At 44.6% G+C, this 17,868-nt stretch overlaps 1 protein-coding gene and 2 pseudogenes across 1 annotated transcript; 1 reads left to right on the forward strand and 2 right to left on the reverse strand.

Moving 5' to 3' along the window:
* Positions 1-825: 825 nt before the first annotated feature.
* Positions 826-2,200, reverse strand: LOC129689461 (40S ribosomal protein S3a-like; annotated as a pseudogene).
* Positions 2,201-9,689: 7,489 nt separating this feature from the next.
* Positions 9,690-10,030, forward strand: LOC129689450 (ubiquitin-like protein 5). The gene has a single exon (XM_055624669.1). It carries the CDS (start codon positions 9,699-9,701, stop codon positions 9,918-9,920), a length of 222 nt encoding a protein of 73 aa, XP_055480644.1. The 5' UTR covers positions 9,690-9,698; the 3' UTR covers positions 9,921-10,030.
* Positions 10,031-10,550: 520 nt separating this feature from the next.
* Positions 10,551-17,773, reverse strand: LOC129689278 (uncharacterized; annotated as a pseudogene).
* Between the last annotated feature and the right edge of the window lie 95 nt (positions 17,774-17,868).

Raw genomic sequence — 17,868 nt, forward strand, 5'->3', positions numbered from 1 at the left:
GAAGTAGGAATGACATAAGTTTTTTAACTCTCAAAGCCTACCTCCAGTAGGCTTTCTCCAAGCCTTCCTCCAACAAGGCCAAACCTCCTAAACCTCCCCAAACAGTGCTGCCAACTGGGACCAAATCTTCAAATACTGTGGGACTATGGGGAGTCTAGCACAAACTCCGAAGTGTGTAACAGGTACGTGTGGTGCTGAGGGAGCCTGGAGGATGAAGTCTGGAAACTAAGCTGTATGCTTCCAACAAGTAACAGAATTTGAGGGCCCCAGGTTAAACAGCAGCTTCTTCTGAGATTATAAACCTTCCATCTTGGAGGAAAGCTTGTTAAGGAGGTGAAAAAACAGGCTGATTTTAGGGAGGTGAGACATTCCATCCCGCAGAGAAGGTCCTTAAGCTCAGGAAGTAAACAACCCAAAGATTTCCTTCCTTCCATTCTTTTTTCTTTTTTCCCAAGACAAGGTCTCACTATGTAGTTGATTATCTATTTATTTGTTTGTGTTTTGAGACAGGGTTTCTCTGTGTAGCTCTGCTGTCTTGGAACTCACTCTGAACTCAGAGATCTGCCTGCCTCTGCCTCCTGAGTGCTGGGATTAAAGGTGCGTGCCAGCACCACGGCTGCCACCACCTGACCACCTGGCTATTTCCTTCCTTCCTTCCTTCCTTCCTTCCTTCCTTCCTTCCTTCCTTCCTTCCTTCCTTCCTTCCCTCCCTCCCTCCTTCCTTCCTTCCTCCTTTTTTTCTTTCTTCTTCTTCCTCTTTCTTTCCCCCAGAAGCAAACCATCACAAATAGGACTTTTTATATGTCACCAAGAAATACCTGAATTTCACACAGATTCTTGGACTGGTGGTTCATATCCATTGGCTCCTTCAACTTTAGCACCTGTCTTGTCACCAGTAACCTTCTCAGAACTCCTACCTTCACCACGGAGCTCGGTGAGTTTTCCTAATTCAAACTTGGGTTTGCATTTTTACTTTTCTAATGAAGACATTGTGAAGAGGATAAATGGACTGGCAAGCCTTTCTATTTCTTTCGCAGTGTTGTCTGCTATCAATTTATTATTATTATTATTATTATTATTATTATTATTATTATTATTATATTGTTTTTTTTTGTTTGTTTGTTTTGGACAGTGTCTTACTATGTAGTTCTGGCTGTCTGCAAACTCCTATGTCAACCAGGCTGGCCTCACATTTCCAGAAAGCTACCTGCTTCTGCCTCCCAGGCTCTAGAATTAACGGTGTGTGCCATTGTGTTCAGTTTACAATCAATTTATTGACCACTTCTTTGTAGTCATTTTGTGCATTTCTCTAGCCAGGACATCCATAATCTTCCAGATCTGGCAGACATACTGGTGCTGATGCAGGACATCTTGTGTATCTGGTCGTTGCCTTTCCCCCCCATACCCCTCCCCCAATAAAACCAGCAGAAGAGACAGAGCAAACAGCCATCTCATGTCTTGACGTTAGCATGAGCTTCAATCATGGCCTACCATAATCTGACCATGTTCAGGGTAACAGCAGAAATTAGTCTGACAGCTTTTGCCCTGGACATCCTCCGTAATTAGCTTGGATTTTCTAAATGCAACTTATGCATCTCTCAGCAGGGCTCACTTCAAACAAACGATGCTCATGGCTATCACGTGCAATTTTGGTTCCCTGAGTCCTTGTGACGACTGTTTTCCCAATGTTTCCAATATTGAATATAGCTGGGATTTTCACAGCAAACTAATCTTTCTTAGAGAATGAATCAGTTGAACCAGCTGAGGTGGAACATGCCTGTAATTCTAGCACTCAGGGAGGCAGAGGCAGTCAGATCGCTGTGAGTTCCAGGCCAGCCTGGTTTACACGGGATCTTGCCAGGGACATCCAGGGATACATAGTGAGGGCCTGTCTTAAAAACAAAAACAAAAAAGAAAGCAAAACCAAGACCAAAACAAAGCCAAAAACCCAGGGCAGTGGTGTTATATGTCTTTAATCCATACACTTGCAATCCAGAGGCAAAGGCAAGCAGATGAGGCCAGCCTGGTCTATAGAGCAAATTCCAGGATGGCCAGGGCTACACAGAGAAACCTTGTCTCCAGAAAAGAGAGAGAGAAATTAAGGAAAGGAAAGAAGGAAGGAAGGAAATGGATTAACCAATTTCTTCTTGGCCCCCTTCTTGTCACCTTTTGTCAGGAACTTTTTCTTACTTACTGACATAGTACCCCTCAGACAGGCGAAAGGGCTTGCTTTTTGATACAGGGTCCTCTATGTGGCCTTGGCTGGCCTGGAATTTGCTAGATAGACCAGGTTGGTCTTGAAATTGTGGTGAATTTTGAATTGTGGTGATCCTCCTGTCTCTGCCTCCCAAGAGCTAGTCTTACAGGTACGTGCCACTAAACCAGGCTTCAAAATGAAAACTTTAATTCATTCTTTCAGCCTCTCAGACACATGCTAGTTCATTACTTTAATAAAATGCACCAACAGATGTTAGGCAGAAACAGTCGCATCTGGGACATGTATAGCACCATTCTATGTCTCCAGGGGAAGCAAAAGCAATATTGATTCATCCTCCCCCAAAGCTGGTCTCACTAGCCCATCTCATTTAGCCTGTTTAATTCCTTTAAGCTGAATAGTTTGTGCATAAGGGTAGCACCAATTATTTTAGTTGTCTTGGGAATAAAGAAAAGCGCTACAAGACCAAGGGGAATGTTGCAAACAGAAACTCACTATGCTAAAATACAGGAAAAACTTCACTAAGGCTTGTGGCTAGAATTATGTTTTTTCAGCTGAATGGGTGATAAATCTTGAATTGCCTGCTTCCTGAAGCCAATTTGAATTAGAGGTCTCTTTGGGCCTTTCTACAGATTTAACTTAACTTGGTTCTTTCAGGAAAAGGATGACATATCTCACATATAGCAAAGAAAGATTTGGTGGAGGATATTTTCTGATAGCAGTACATCTGTAAGTGGCTAAGCCCCAAAGCTACTCCAGTCTTCTGCATACCTTTTATTTTTAATTTTGTTTTATTTTTGTAAGCCAAGTTTTCTAAGAAAACAAAAACAAAACCTGCTGGTTTCCTGTCAACAAATTATTACATTTATATTATGTCTAGCTTCTTCATTATATTTATTTATTCATCTTGCATGTGTGTGTGAGTGCGCACTCGCGTGCGTGCGTGTGTATACACGAGGGCATGAGCATGCATGCGCTTGTCACAGAGCGAGTGTAGGTGCCAGATGATAATTTTAGGGAGTGGGTTCTCTCCCTCTACTATATGGGTTTGGGGGATGGAACTCAGGTCATCATGCTTGCTGGCAGGCATCTTTTCCTACTAAAATACCTTGCTATCGACATCAGAAGATGGAGAAAATGGGGAACAGGACAGGAGCCTACCACAGAGGGCCTCTGGAAGATTCCATCCAGCAGGATATCGAAACATATGCTGAGACTCATAGCCAAACTTTGGGCAGAATCTTATGAAAGAAGGGGGAGATAGAAAGACCTGGAGTGGGACAGGAACTCCACAAGGAGAGCAACAGAACCAAAAACTCTGGGCACAGGGGTCTTTTCTGGGACTGATACTCCAATCAAGGTCCATGCATGGAGATAACCTTCGAACCTCTGCACAGATGTAGCCCATGGCAGCTCAGTCTCCAAGAGGGTTCCCTAGTAATGGGATAGGGACTGTCTCGGACATAAACTCAGTGGCTGGCTCTTTGATCACCTCCCCTTGAGGGGGGGGAGCAGCCTTACCAATCCACAGAAGACAAAGAAGCCAGTCCTGATGAGACCTGATAGACTAGGGTCAGATGGAAGGGGAGGAGGACCTCCCCTATTATTGGTCTGGGGAAGGGGCATAGGAGAAGAAGAGGGAAGGAGAGTGGGATTGGGAGGGGGTGAGAGAGGGGGCTGGGATACAAAGTGAATAAACTGTAATTAATAAAAATTAAAAATAAAAAAAGAATACACCAAACTGGGGAGATGACAAAGCCCTTGTTGTGCAAGCAACAAGGGCCTGAGCTTTGATGTCTAGCACCCATGTAAAGGCTGGGCAAGGTGACACCATTTGCAATTCCACTGGTGAAGAGTGAGGAAAAATGAAAACAAGAGGATCCTTGGGCTTGGTGGGCAGCCATGCTAGCCAAAAAAGTGGGCTCCACATTCAGTGAGATACCCTGTCTCAAAAAACAAAATGGATAGTGGCAGAAGAAGACATGTAACAAGACTTACGATCTCCACACATGCAATCATGGGCAAGCATACTACAGACATGTGTACAGACGTGTACAACACACACACACACACACACACACACACACACACACACACCGATAAGTAAGTAACTGTAAAAATAACCACATTATTGATTGAAACAATAGCTGTCGAGGTATTTGTCTCATAATTCGCTTACACGCTACGAAGAACAAAGTCACCCTGAGAGGTGAGGCCGGTGTGGTATCATGAAGAGTATGATGGCAATCTTCAGTTTTCAAATTGGCTACATCTAGAATTGACTAAAGCCCAGTACACTGGGCACTCTTGTGAGTGATCTTTTTTTTTTTTTTTCAAGACAGGGTTTCTCTGTGTAGCCCTGGTTGTCCTGGAACTCACCAGGCTGGCTTTGAACTCACAGAGATCTGCCCTCCTTGGGAGTACTGAGATTAAAGGTGTATGTCCCCACTGCCTGGCATTTTCTAATAATCAAATTATTTAAAGCATGAGGACCCACCCTAAATCTGGGCTTCATCTTCTGGTGGCAGCCCACATAGATGGACTTGGAAGGATGCTGCTTTGTGCCTGCTTGTCCTCACTCTCGATGATTAGTTCTTGCTGGCAGGCTTAAATCCACTTCTTCAGGATTCCTTAGTAGACTGAAGACCAGCAGCTCTACAAGAATCATGCACAATTCCAGTGCCAAACTGGGACTGCCCAGACAACCAACCTTGTGGACTCAACAGCTACCTGAGCCTTTACGTCATAAAACAGCCATTGCTGGACTACTCAGACTACATCCTATAGTCCCATATATATATGGGAGTTCATTTTTATATATACATACATACACGTATATATAATCATATATATGTATATATAGGAGATTATATATATTCATTCTATCAGTTCTCTTTCTTTAGACTTGGAGTCAAATGGCCCAGGATTGAGCCTCAGCTGTTCCATTTCCAAACCCAATGTCTTGGACAGTTACTGAACCATATGCATCATATTTTGAATTCTGTAATCTACAGAGGAGGAATAAGCTCTGTGTTGGGGATTATGTCAGTAACTCTAGCTCTCAGGGAGGCTGAGGCAGGAGGATCACTACAATTCTGAGGCCAGCCTCAGCTACATAGTGAGCTCCAGGAAAGCCTAAGCTACAGAATAGAGCCTGGTTTGTTGGTTAAGAAAGAGGCGGAGCCTTTGACTCCACCAGTGACAGCTGGTAACAATAAGATGCTTGGGGTGTAGCTGAGGAGACCTCTGTGTGGTGGATACACCATAGACAACCTTAGGGACATTTCTGCTGGTAAGCCATGAACTCAAGGCAAATCAGGCTGTCCTGTGTACACACTGAGATCAAGGAATCCCCGTCTGCCATTATCTTAGCACATACTTCTCAAGCACCCACTAAGTACCAAGCACTGTGTGGGTCTCTAGGCATATAAGACTTATTTCCTCAACGGTTATATAGCATAAATACATTAGAATTTATGCTCAAAACATGTAACACAGCACATATTAGATGCTCAGGAAAGCTTGGCTGAGCAAAACTAATCATACTTTGTCGTATAACCATAGAATATAGCCACTAAAGAGGTGATTTTGGAAAAAAAAAAATTACCAATGCTACTCAGTTTATAATGTGATTAGGTTGGTATTCTAAGGTCTCTAGGAAAAAATAATATTTTCATTCAGAGTTTATCTAGTCATCCACCTATAATACTTACATACAGTGCTAATATGATGTTCTTCTACTTAAAATACTGATGTCACTTTTAACATGGTGTTATTAAAAATGTTATCTCGGGATTTTATTTAGAGACAGGGTTTCATAAACCTCAGGCTGGCCTCAAACTCCCTATAAGCTGATTGTAGCCTTGACCTTCTCCCCGACTCTCCTCCAGCTGGTGCTGGATTACATGGTACAAGCCTGAACCACCAAACACGGCTGCGTGCAGTGCTAGGGATCAAACCCAAGGCTTTGTGCATGCTAGGCAAGTACTCTCCCGACTGAGTCACATCCCTCATCCTCATACTAGTTTTTGTTTTGGTTGCTTTGTTGTTGAGACAAAGGTTTGCTACCTTCTCCATCTCCGGCGTGCTGGGATTACAAGTGTGTCTCACCATGTCCAGCTGCAGGATGATTATTCGTTACACGAAATGAAAAACGTTAGTAGAAAGAATGAAGCTTCCATAGGGCAAATCACAATGGATGCAGTGACCTGGATTGTATATTTACTAATACACAGATGCGCCCTGATTTGTCAGGCTATAGCAGTAAGTCCACATTTCATGTTTCTAACTGTGGAATGTCGCAACCTAGTCTCTCTTAACCATGTTCATAAGATGTATGTAACGGCAGTATCTACCGTGTAGCCGATTTTATAATAAAGCATTGATTACCTCTTCTAATTTAATAAATTAAATGTACCCAAAGTGAAAACAAACAGAATGGTTGTATAGGCATTCTTTCATAGCAGAGTAAAAAATTGTGAGGCTGGAAAGATGGCTCCTGGTTAAAAGCACTTGCTGCTCTTGCAAAGAACCAGGGAGGGTTTGGCTTCCAGCACTCATTTGGTGGCTCACAACCATCCATAACTCCAGTTCCAAAGGATCTGATGTCTTCTTCTGACTTCCACAGGTACCAGGCTGCCTATATGCATCCAGGCAAAACACCCATACACATAAAACAAACAAAGCTTAAAAAATTAGAATAAAAAATTATAGGCTAATTATCATCAGTTGGTGGTCTGTATAGTCCAGTAAATACAAAAGGGGAACCAGATATTGCCACACCCACTCCAGCGTCTGGTGTAGCATATCAATAGATAGCGCTACTCAGACTAAGAGATATGTGTCCTTCGGGATTATGCTCTCTGGAGGTCCCTGGCAGAAACCCCCCCCACCCCCAGCCTGGCAAAGAGACGCGTTCTGAGATTTCTACGCTTTTTTGGTTGCGGTTGTGGGGCTGGATTAATGAGTTTCTTGATCTTTCTTTATGACTCCTAAAACAGCACAACTAACTCTATAAAGAAATTTATCATTAGTAAATCATTAAAGGCTTCAATTAGAATAAAATGTAAAAAGAATAAACTTAAGAAAAGTAATAAATCAGATTCAGTATCAATAGGCATTATAAGAATAGTAAAAAAATAATAGGCTCCTTCTTAGGAAAAAATAGAATGAGAAATACAGCTGGCTCGAGCTTGCCCCCCTTATTGTCTTGTTCCTAGGGAAGATCATAAATCTTTAGCAGGACATATGGGAGGATGGTTGACAAAGGTGTGTTTAGATTTTGGCAGGCATCTGACTTAGCTCCTGACTTTCCTCTTCATTGGTTAGCAATAATAAAACTGCATTTGAGGTTTCTTTTTCTTTGTTTGCTCTGATCAAAAAGTTTTTAGGCCAAGATTTCTTGTGGGCACTCCCCTATGTTAAAATGTAAACTTTGTATTCTTGATAAAAGTCTAAATGTTCTGGGAAGTATGCCAACTTTAAGGTGCCTTTTTGTAAGATCATTATAAAAATATCAGCTTGACTTCAGTAAAATTGCAGCAGATTCCAAAGCCTCACTGGTCTCTGTCTGTCAATTCATTGCCGAAACCGTGTCTTCCTGTCCAAAGCCTTGTTCTCCCGAGGACGCCAGGAGCCTGACTGGGCCGGTCCATGGCAGATATGATGAAGCATGTTCATAATCCCAGTATTTGGGAAGCTAAGGCAGAAGAGTTGTGAATTTGAGGCTACCCTGGGCTGCTTAATGGCTTTCCTTTAAATAAAACAACAAACAAAAACAAAATCCTTGTAATCCAAGTAGCTGGGTGACAAAGATAAGAAGTTCGGCTATGCGTTTGTGGTTGTCCAGGACTACATAGCAAGACCCTGCCTCAAACAAAGCAAAAAGAAACAAACAAAACAAACCCCAACAACAACAAAAAACCAAACCAACCAGCCAAGTCTGCGAACCCCTAGATTCCCCAAAACAAGCCAACCAAAAGAAAGGGGGGGGAGAAGTTAGAAAGTCTACATTAGATGACAGAAAACATGTACAGAGTTTATTTTTGAAACCACTTTGAGGCTATCACCCAAGAACTAAAGCTATAGAGCAAAACTTCTTGGAGTGTATACAGCTATAATAAAAAACTTTTTCATAACAACCAAGAACCAACTAGTGGCATCCCCATGGCTAACATTACAATTGTTCACCCATAATACCACTTTTCTTCCTAAACTTGAGTTCAAGTGGTCCCTCTCCTTGTATATACATAGACATCATTAACTAGCGAAATTTGATCAGTGGTCTGTGCCCCTTCCAAACTGGGCTTTGAAAGCTCCTAGTTACTCTTCACTTATTTTTCTTTCACAGCTACAGGGAATAATGAATTACTGTGAATCAGGTGTGTAATGTGTCCTCTCCCCCCCCCCCCCCCCGGGCTGGCCTAGAACTCACAGAGATCCAATTGCCGATGCCTCCTGGAGGGTGCTGGGATTAAAGGTGTGTGTCATCACAGTAGTGATCATTATTCTTAGTTTCTACTTGACTACATCTGAAATTAACTAACACCAGAAATGGAGGAAGTCTTACTTAATTTGAAGTGGGGAGATCCACTACTATCCTGCTTTGAGCTAGGAAGACCAACCTCTGGCGTGGGCCACGCCTCCTGCTGGAAGCCTACTTAAGGACATGGAAGAAAAGAAGCTTTCGCTCTTTGCCTGCTTGCTCTTGTGCTGCTAGCAAGCCCACTCCTGCCCTGGCATTAGAGCCTACTTCTTCAGGCTTCCTGCATATACTAGAGACCAGCTGAGACATCCTACCTCGTGGACTGAGCAACTACTGGATTCATAAGCAGCCATTGTTGGGTTAGCTGGACTGCAGCCTGTAAGTAATTCTGATAAATTCCATTTCTCTCTAGAGAGAGATTCATTCTGTGAGTTCTGCTACTCTAGAGGTCCCTGACTAATGCTAGGTGACACAGCTAAGAGATGTCGTCTCTGTCAACCTGGTTCCAAGAGAGACTGGAACAGTGTGTCTGATCCTCATTAAGCACCAAGGATGAGCAGGCAATGAGACTTGGTGTGTTGAAGCTGAAGGTTTTAGAGTTGCTTGTTACTATGTGCTGGAACCTAACCTTTCCTGTTTAATCTAGTCAAGATTGTTTGTGTGTTTGTTTGTTTGTTTGTTTGTTGACAGGGTTTCTCTGTGTAGCCCTGGCTATCTTGGAACTAGCTCTATAGACCAGGCTGGCCTTGAGATCCCAGATCTATCTGCCTCTACCTCTAATCTCTGCTGGGATTAAAGGTGTGACACCGTAGGCTGGCCTCATGCCAAGTTTTGTTGGAGTGAAGAGATAAAATAGATGAAAGAAGTTACACCAATTTGTCAGAACTGTCTATTCAAGGATTTTTAGCCCAAGGTCTAAGTTTTAAAATAGCTTTTTAGAGCGTTCATGTTACAAGTTGTGTCGTCCATAGATTCCAGGAGATCACAGCTCCAGCCACCATGATTGAGGTGGTTTGCAACGACCGTCTAGGGAAGAAAGTCCGAGTGAAGTGCAACACCGATGACACCATCGGGGACTTGAAGAAACTGATAGCGGCCCAAACTGGCACTCGTTGGAATAAGATTGTTCTTAAAAAGTGTAACACGATTTTTAAGGACCATATATCTCTGGGAGATTATGAAATCCACGATGGGATGAACCTGGAGCTTTATTACCAGTAGAGGGGAATTCCTCCACCTTGCCCAACCTTGCTTTCCTCTCCCATGGCTCATGTAACACTGTTATAGATGCTCATTTTTAACAATTCACATGAATAAAAACTTTGATGTTGCTTTTAAAATAAATAAAATAAAATAGCTTTTTAAAATCTAAATATCCCATAAGTTTTCTATTTTTAAAACAATCCTGTGACTCTTTAAATACAATATTAAACTTACTCAAAGTTTCTCTGCTTCCTATAAATGATCACTGTCCCCAACATTAATTGACTTGCTTAATCCAGTCAAACATGATTTCCAACAAAAAAAAAAAAAAACCAAGAACTGCCAAACGATCCTGTACAACAACAGATCGTCTGGAGGTATCTCAATCTGCAAAGCACAGGGGTTTTTATACCTGAAAATCAGACCACTTTTGCTCTATATACATTGATTGGTCAGCAAGAATAGCATGAAGATAGTTTACGGCTAGTTGTTTATGGTTTTTCTGCGAACAGCTCACCCTGCCCTTCAAGAGCTATCTGCACCTGGCTTCAATTCAAATAATCACAGTTGTTTTTCTCATTCCACTTCTGCATCTGAGTTATTAATTTCTCAGCATCTTTCTGTGGTAGAAGGATCTTACCTTTGGAGTCAATCCATGTCCTCAACATCAGTGTCAAATATCCCCCGTTTTTGCCGAATTAGCTTGAAGTCACTTTCTGAGTAGTTTAGTCGTTCTTCTCTGGGTAGCTCAGCGGTCAGTACCACCTGGACAGTTTCCTCTAGCGGCTGACTCTATATGGCATGAGGAGCATAGATGGTGAGGTCCTGGCCCAGAGTCAGTTTGTCTGCATCTTTTACTAGTGTCGCCTCTGCCGCTACTGTTCACAGGCAGGTTGGCCATCCTGCCGCTACTGAATCAAGCTTTTTGGAGAGATAGGCTACCGGTCTCTTCCAGGGTCCAATTTTCCGTGTTAGCACCCCTTTGGCCATTCCCCGATTCTCAGCCACATATTGATGGAAGAGTTTGGTCACATCAGGGAGTCCAGTGCTGGGGCGGACATTAAGGCTTGTTTAATATTATCAAATGCAGTTTGTTCATCCTTTCCCCAGATGAAAGAGTCATTGCCCTTTGTAAGGGCATACAGAGGGGCTGCCATCTCGGCAAATCCCGGAATCCACAGCCGGCAAAACCCCGCTGTACCTAAAAATTCCCTCAGTTGTTTAGTAGTCCGCGGAGGGGAATATGAAATACAATCCCTTTTCTAGCCTCCGACAGCCATCTCTTTCCGTCTCTTAATATGTATCCCAGATAACTGACCTGTTTCCTGCAGAGCTGGGCCTTTTTCGCCGATGCTCTGTAGCCGAGCTCACCCAGCTCTTGCAACAGCCGGTCGGTAGCTTCAAGGCAGGTTTCTTTACAATCTGCAGCTAATAGAATGTCATCCACATATTGGAGAAGAGTTACCTGGGGATTGGTGGCCCGGAAGTGCACCAGGTCCTGGTGTAGGGCTTCATCAAAGATGGTAGGGGAATTTTTAAACCCCTGAGGAAGTCGAGTCCATGTAAGCTGGCCCGAGACCCGAGTCCAGGTCTTTCCATTTGAAAGCGAAAATGTCTTGGCTGGTAGGGTCAAGTTGAAGACAAAAGAATTCGTCCTTAAGGTCCAGGACTGTATACCAAGCCCTGTCAGGAGGAAGGGAACTCAACAGGTTGTACGGGTTGGGCATGGTAGGATGTAAGTCTGTGACCTGTTTGTTAACTTCCCTCAAGTCCTGTACTGGTTGATGGTCTTTGCTTCCAGGCTTTCGAATCGGCCGCAATGGAGTATTCCAGGCTGATTGGCACCTTTTGAGAAGCCCTAGGTCAAGGAGCCACTGTATGTGAGGGCGGATCCCGACACGGGCTTCCTTAGACATCGGATATTGTCGCACTGCGATCGGGGTAGCCTGAGGCTTCGGCTCTATCTGAACTAGGGGCTGTTTCTCTGCTTTTCCTAGGCCAGCCGTTTCAGCCCATACCCTGGGATGTCTCTCTAGCCACCAGTCAATGTCTTTTTCCGGACTTAACCACCTATCAAACAGGCGGTATTCATCTTCCAGTTGAATCGTCAGCACGTGAATGGGATCCCCTTTATTGTCTGTCACCTGTGGGCCATCTGGTCTAAAATGAAGATGGGCCCCTATCTTAGTTAGGATATCTCGCCCTAAGAGCGGGTACGGGCACTCGGGGACAACTAAGAATGAGTGGGATACCCGGCCCACTCCAAGGTCCACCGTTCTTCGGGTAGTCCATGAATATTGTTTAAATCCAGTGGCTCCTTGGACCCACGATTTTTTCTCTTTTTTAGCTCTAAAAGAGAACAGAATGCTGGGCGCCAGTGTCCACCAAGAAGTGGACCGGCTTCCCCTCCACCTTAAGGGTTACCCTGGGCTCGGGGAGGGGTCCGAACCCCGTCCCTCCTAGTCGCTATCATCACCCAGGGTTAGGACCCGGATCTCCAGGGCTCGAGGGTTTGGTTTTTCTGGCTTTTTCTTCCTTTTGAGACAATCCTTGATCCAGTGTCCTTTATCCTTGCAATAGGCACACTGATCCTTAGACAGAGGGCCCCTCCGATTGCCAGGAACTCTCTCCCTATCATTACGACTCTCCTGCACTACGGTGGCCAGGATCTTAGACAACTTTCTGTCCTGCCTCTTATCCCTTTCTCTTTCTCTAGCTTCCTGCTCTTTCTACTTTCTTTCCTCTTTCTCTTCTTCCGTCTCCCAGCTATAGAAAGCCTTTTCTGCTACCTGCACTAAATCCTTCAACGACTTGTCCTGTAAACCCTCTGTTTTCTGGAGCTTTCTACGAATATCTCTGGCTGACTGGTCTATAAAGGTTATAGTCACTATTGCCTTATGCTCATCTGAGGTAGGGTCATAGGGTGTGAACCGGCAGTATGCCTCCATCAGCCATTCAAGAAAGGCTGCGGGAGATTCATCTGGCCCCTGAACCATCTCTCTTACCTTCGTTAAATTGGTGGGCTTTCGAGCAGCCCCACGGAGACCTGCCATTAGAGTCTGGTGGTTCCCTACCTCCGGATGTGTTGTAATCCCAGTTGGGACAGGTGAGGGGAAAGCCATTATCAATCTCATTAGGGAGGATGGAAGGCCTCCTGTCCGTTCTCGGCACATTCTTTCTCACCTCAAGGAGGACCTGTCCAGTTCCTCGGTAGTCAGGAGGGCCTGCAAGAGTTGCTGGCAATCATCCCAGGTGGGTTGGTTGAGAATAGGACAGATTCAAACAAATCAGTTAGAGCTTGGGGATTTTTGGAAAAGGGGGGAGAAGAGCTGGCGAATATAAGGAGGCAGAAGGTCAAAAAGAAGGAGATCTGTATCTGCAGTGGCAAGTATCTTCTTCTCCTCCTTGACCACACAGATGGCTATCGGAGAAGTCCCTGTGAGAAGAATAAAGGGGCGCAACCAAGGAGGTGGGTGATGAACTAGATCCTCCCAAGTCAGAATATAGGGAACCTGATCAGGTTGGCCTCCTGGGGTCTGGAGGGTCTTGACATCAAGGTGAAAGATGCCCTCCGGTGGCCATCCAACCTGAAAAGTAGGCCACTCTGAGGAGCAGAAAGTTTGCCATTTTCCCTTTTTAACTTCAACTGAAAGGTTATGTGCCCTATATCTCACCTCGGAGAAATGATCAAGGGTGAGGGATAAGGGTGTAGTCACGGTCTGTCCCATAATAAAGTCATCTGTCAAGAAAGTAAAAAAGGCAACAACAATAGAGACGAAGAGAACAAGACAGGCAATTAGACAAGGACGCCCTTGCAGGTGGTACCACAGAATTCTGATTGCGAGGCTGCCTCACAACGGCTGTCTCCTTCGAGAAACAGATGGGAGGAGGACTGTCCCGGACCAAGCCTCCTCAAATGGAATCTGGAGCATCCTCTAGTTCCCAGTCAAGCGATATTCTGACATATCTGTCTATCTCAACAACTGACCAGACCACCGAAAAGGTCCAGATAGGTGCCTAAACAGAAACAGAGTGGTAAAATAGAGACAAGCATAACAGAAATCAGACTAACTTATTCTGAGCTGGACCTCTGAGCCCAGTCTGTTGAGGGTTGGGGAAGGGACATGCCAGTTCCCAGCCAAACGCACCAAAATGTAAGACCTGGAGTCTCACAGCTCAGGAGCTCAGGATTGCACCCTTCCCAGGAACACTCACAGACCACAACTCGATGCAAAAGCAAGAGGTTTATTCCAATCACGATGAGGTCACCCCTCCGAAGACAGGAGACAACCCCAAACATGCAAAGCACAGGGTTTTTATCTCAAGCTGTACTACAGAGCTGTAGTAATAAAAACTGCATGGCACTGCGATAGAAACAGAATGGTGGGCCAATGGAATCAAATAAAAGACCCAGAAATAAACCCACACACCTATGGATACTTAACTTTTAACAAAGAAGCCAAAACCATTCAATGGAAAAAAGACAGCATCTTCAATAAATGGTGCTGGTCTAACTGGATGCCTACATGTAGAAAAATGCAAATAGATCCATACTTATCACCGCGCACAAAACTAAAATCCAAGTGGATCAAAGACCTTAACATAAAACCAGTCATGATAAACCTGTCAGAAGAAAAAGTGGGGAAGAGCCTTGCACTCATTGGCACAAGAGACAACTTCCTGAACAGAACACCAACAGCACAGGCTCTTAGATCAACAATCAATAAATGGGACCTCATGAAACTGAAAAACTTTTATAAAGCAAAGGACACTGTCATCAGAACAAAATGACAGCCTACAGACTGGAAAAGGATCTTCACCAACCCTATATCTGACAGAAGGCTAATATCCAGAACATATAAAGAACTCAAGAAGTTAAAAAGCAACCAATCAAATAATCCAATTAAAAAATGGGATACAGAGCTAAACAGAGAATTCTCTGTAGAGAAATATAGAATGGCAGAGAAACACTTAAAGAAATAATCAATGTCCTTAGTCATCAGGGAAATGCAAATCAAAATGACCCTGAGATTTTACCTTACACCCATCAGAATGGCTAAAATAAAAAACTCAAGTGACAACACATGCTGGAGAGGTTGTGGAGAAAGGGGAACCCTCCTCCATTGCTGGTGGGAATGTAAACTTGTACAACCACTTTGGAAATCAATCTGGCAATGCTTTCTCAGACAATTAGGAATAGAGCTTCCTCAAGATCCAGCTATACCACTCCTAGGCATATCCAGAATATGCTCAAGTACACAACAAGGACATTTGCTCAACCATGTTTGTAACAGCTTTATTCGTAATAGTCAGTACCTGGAAACAACCCAGATGTCCCTTAACGGAGGAATGGATACAGAAATTGTGGTACATTTACCCAATGGAAAACTACTCAGCAATTAAAAACAAGAAAATCATGAAATTTGCAGGCAAATAGTGGGATCTAGAAAAGATTATCTTGAGTGAGATATCCCAGAAGCAGAAAGTCACACATGGTATATATTCACTTATAAGTGGATATTAGACATATAATATAGGAGAAGCATACTAAAATCTGTACACCTAAAGAAGCTAATCAAGAAGAAGGACCCTGGGTAAGATGATCAACCCTCATTCAGAAAGGCAAACAGGATGGACATTGGAAGAAGAAGAAAACAGGAAACAGGACAGGAGCCTACCACAGAGGGCCTCTGAAAGACTCTACCCAGCAGTATATCAAAGCAGATGCTAAGACTCATGGCTAAACTTTGGGCAGAGTGAAGGGAATCTTATGAAAGAAGGGGGAGTTAGTAAGACCTGGAGGGGACAGGAGCTCCACAAGCAGAGCAACAGAACCAAAAAATTTGGGCACAGGGATCTTTTCTGAGACTGATACTCCATTAATGGAGATAACCTTTGAACCTCTGCTCAGGTGTAGCCCGTGGCAGCTCAGTCTCCAAGTGGGTGCCCTAGTAAAGGGAACAGGGACTGTCTCTAACATGAACTCGGTGGCTGGCTCTTTGATCACCTCCCCTTGAGGGGGGAGCACCCTTAACAGGCCACAGAGGAAGACAATGCAGCCAGTCCTGATGAGATCTGATAAGCCAGGGTCAGAGGGAAATGCAGGGTGACCTCCCCTATCAGTGGACTTGGAGAGGGGCATGGAAGGAGATAAGGTTTGGAGGATGGGATTGGGAGGGAATGTGGGAAGGGGCTACAGCTGGGATACAAAGTGAATAAACTGTAATTAATATAAAAAAATAAAAATTTAAAAAAGGAAAAAAAAAAACATGATTTCCAAAAGCAAGTGAACTAAAGCAAAAGGTTCTAAGCTTCGATGGAAGGAAGTTCTACTGACTGAGTCTCTAGAGGGTGGCGGAACAGAGCATTCTGGGTTACTTTGGCGTTCATTCACATCTGAGGAAATGCCTTGAAGGGCTTTTTAAAGACAGAAAATTGCTAGAATGGACAGTAAGTGTGATGGCCAATCTTGTTTTTCAACTTGACCACATCTGGTCAAAACCCAGGCATCTGGGCACATCTGTGAAATATTTTCTTGACTGAATCATTTGAGGTGGGAGCCACACCTTCCAGTGGCAGCCTATAAAAAAGGAAGTGGAAGTAGGAAGCTTTTGCCTGCTTCCCCTCACTCTCACCCACAAGTGCATTTATCCTGCTGCTGAAGCATTATTTTGCTGATATTAAAACTTACTTCTTTGGATTTTAACATGGATTGATAACCAGCTGACATATCTAGCTGGGCTCTTGGCCTCTCAGCTTGGACACAGCCACTGTTGGACTAGCCAGATCATAGCCTGTAAGTCACCCTAATTAATATGCTTTAAATATATAATATATAATGTATCAACTCTATTAGTTCTCTTCCTATAGAAAACCCTGAATAATACAATAAGAAAAATTTAAGCCACAGAAAAGGAATTATGCCATAATAATGTAACTGGAAGCTATAAACCAGCTTGCCCAATTTCTAATTCAGTCTATTCTCTTACACAGCAAATGCCTTCCCCTCTATCATCTGCCATTCTTGATTATTTTTCAAGAGAATGTGATCAATTTTGAAGTTAGCAAACTTTTTTTCATGTTACTTCTTTAGTTCATAATTTAAATGTAGGAATTACTGAATAATTTCTTGAGGGCTAACTGAATTTGTTTTGGGTAATGATGACTATCTACATCTACTTATATTTTCAAGTTCAAGTTTATGTCAGGGAGGTGGACATAAACAGCCCAAAGGGAATCAATAGGAACAAATTAGCAGGCACCAAGTTCCAGAGTTGAAGGTCACTTTCCTTAGATCTTGCGGGTTTCCTCAGCAAGGATGAAGTGCCTATCAGACTGGGACGCTGGAGAGCCAGGTCCGGAAAGTTCTGCCATTGAAATCCTGAGGATTTCCACTGCCGGGATGTGTTAGGAGGACAAAGTCAGGGGCCCCAAGCCCAAGTGGAAACCTCAGCGGCGGGCGGGAAGGCGCAACCTGTGGGCCCGGGCAAGCCCAGAAAGGCTCCAGGATGGGGAAATGCAGACGGAGAGAAGGCGTCCGGGTCGGCAGGCGCTGGCTGGGGGTCCGCGCCGGCGCCGGGGGAAGCCTGGCCTGGCCCGGCCTCGCGCGGGCGAGCGGGCCGGCGGGCGCGGGGCCAGGATGTGGGCGTGGCCGGGAGGTCCGGGCCTGCCCGAGACCCGCCCCCTCCCCTACGCCGGGGGCCTCCCCGCGCGGTGCACGTCCGCGTCCCGCGCCTCCGCCTCTCGCTCGCTCGCTCGCTCGCTCGCTGCTTCCCGCCCTCCCCGCAGCTCCGGCCGAGCCGGCTCTCCCCCCCGCCCCCCCAGTCTCTCATGAATATTGAGCGGCCCCTGTTGTATTTCCCGAGCTCCATTGCGGAAGCCGAGGCTCGCCATATTGTGCGGCGGCGCCGGCGGTTGATCCTCGAGTCTCGCTCCGGCCGCGGCCAGCGCAGCCCCGGGCTGGGGC

Source organism: Psammomys obesus, unplaced genomic scaffold, assembly GCF_907164565.1.
Source record: "Psammomys obesus unplaced genomic scaffold, mPsaObe1.curated_primary_1811, whole genome shotgun sequence".
In the NCBI taxonomy this organism is placed as follows: domain Eukaryota; kingdom Metazoa; phylum Chordata; class Mammalia; order Rodentia; family Muridae; genus Psammomys; species Psammomys obesus.

Excerpts from the sequence above, each read along its gene's own strand:
- LOC129689450 (XM_055624669.1), top strand. The coding sequence starts at position 9,699 with ATGATTGAGGTGGTTTGCAACGACCGTCTAGGGAAGAAAGTCCGAGTG.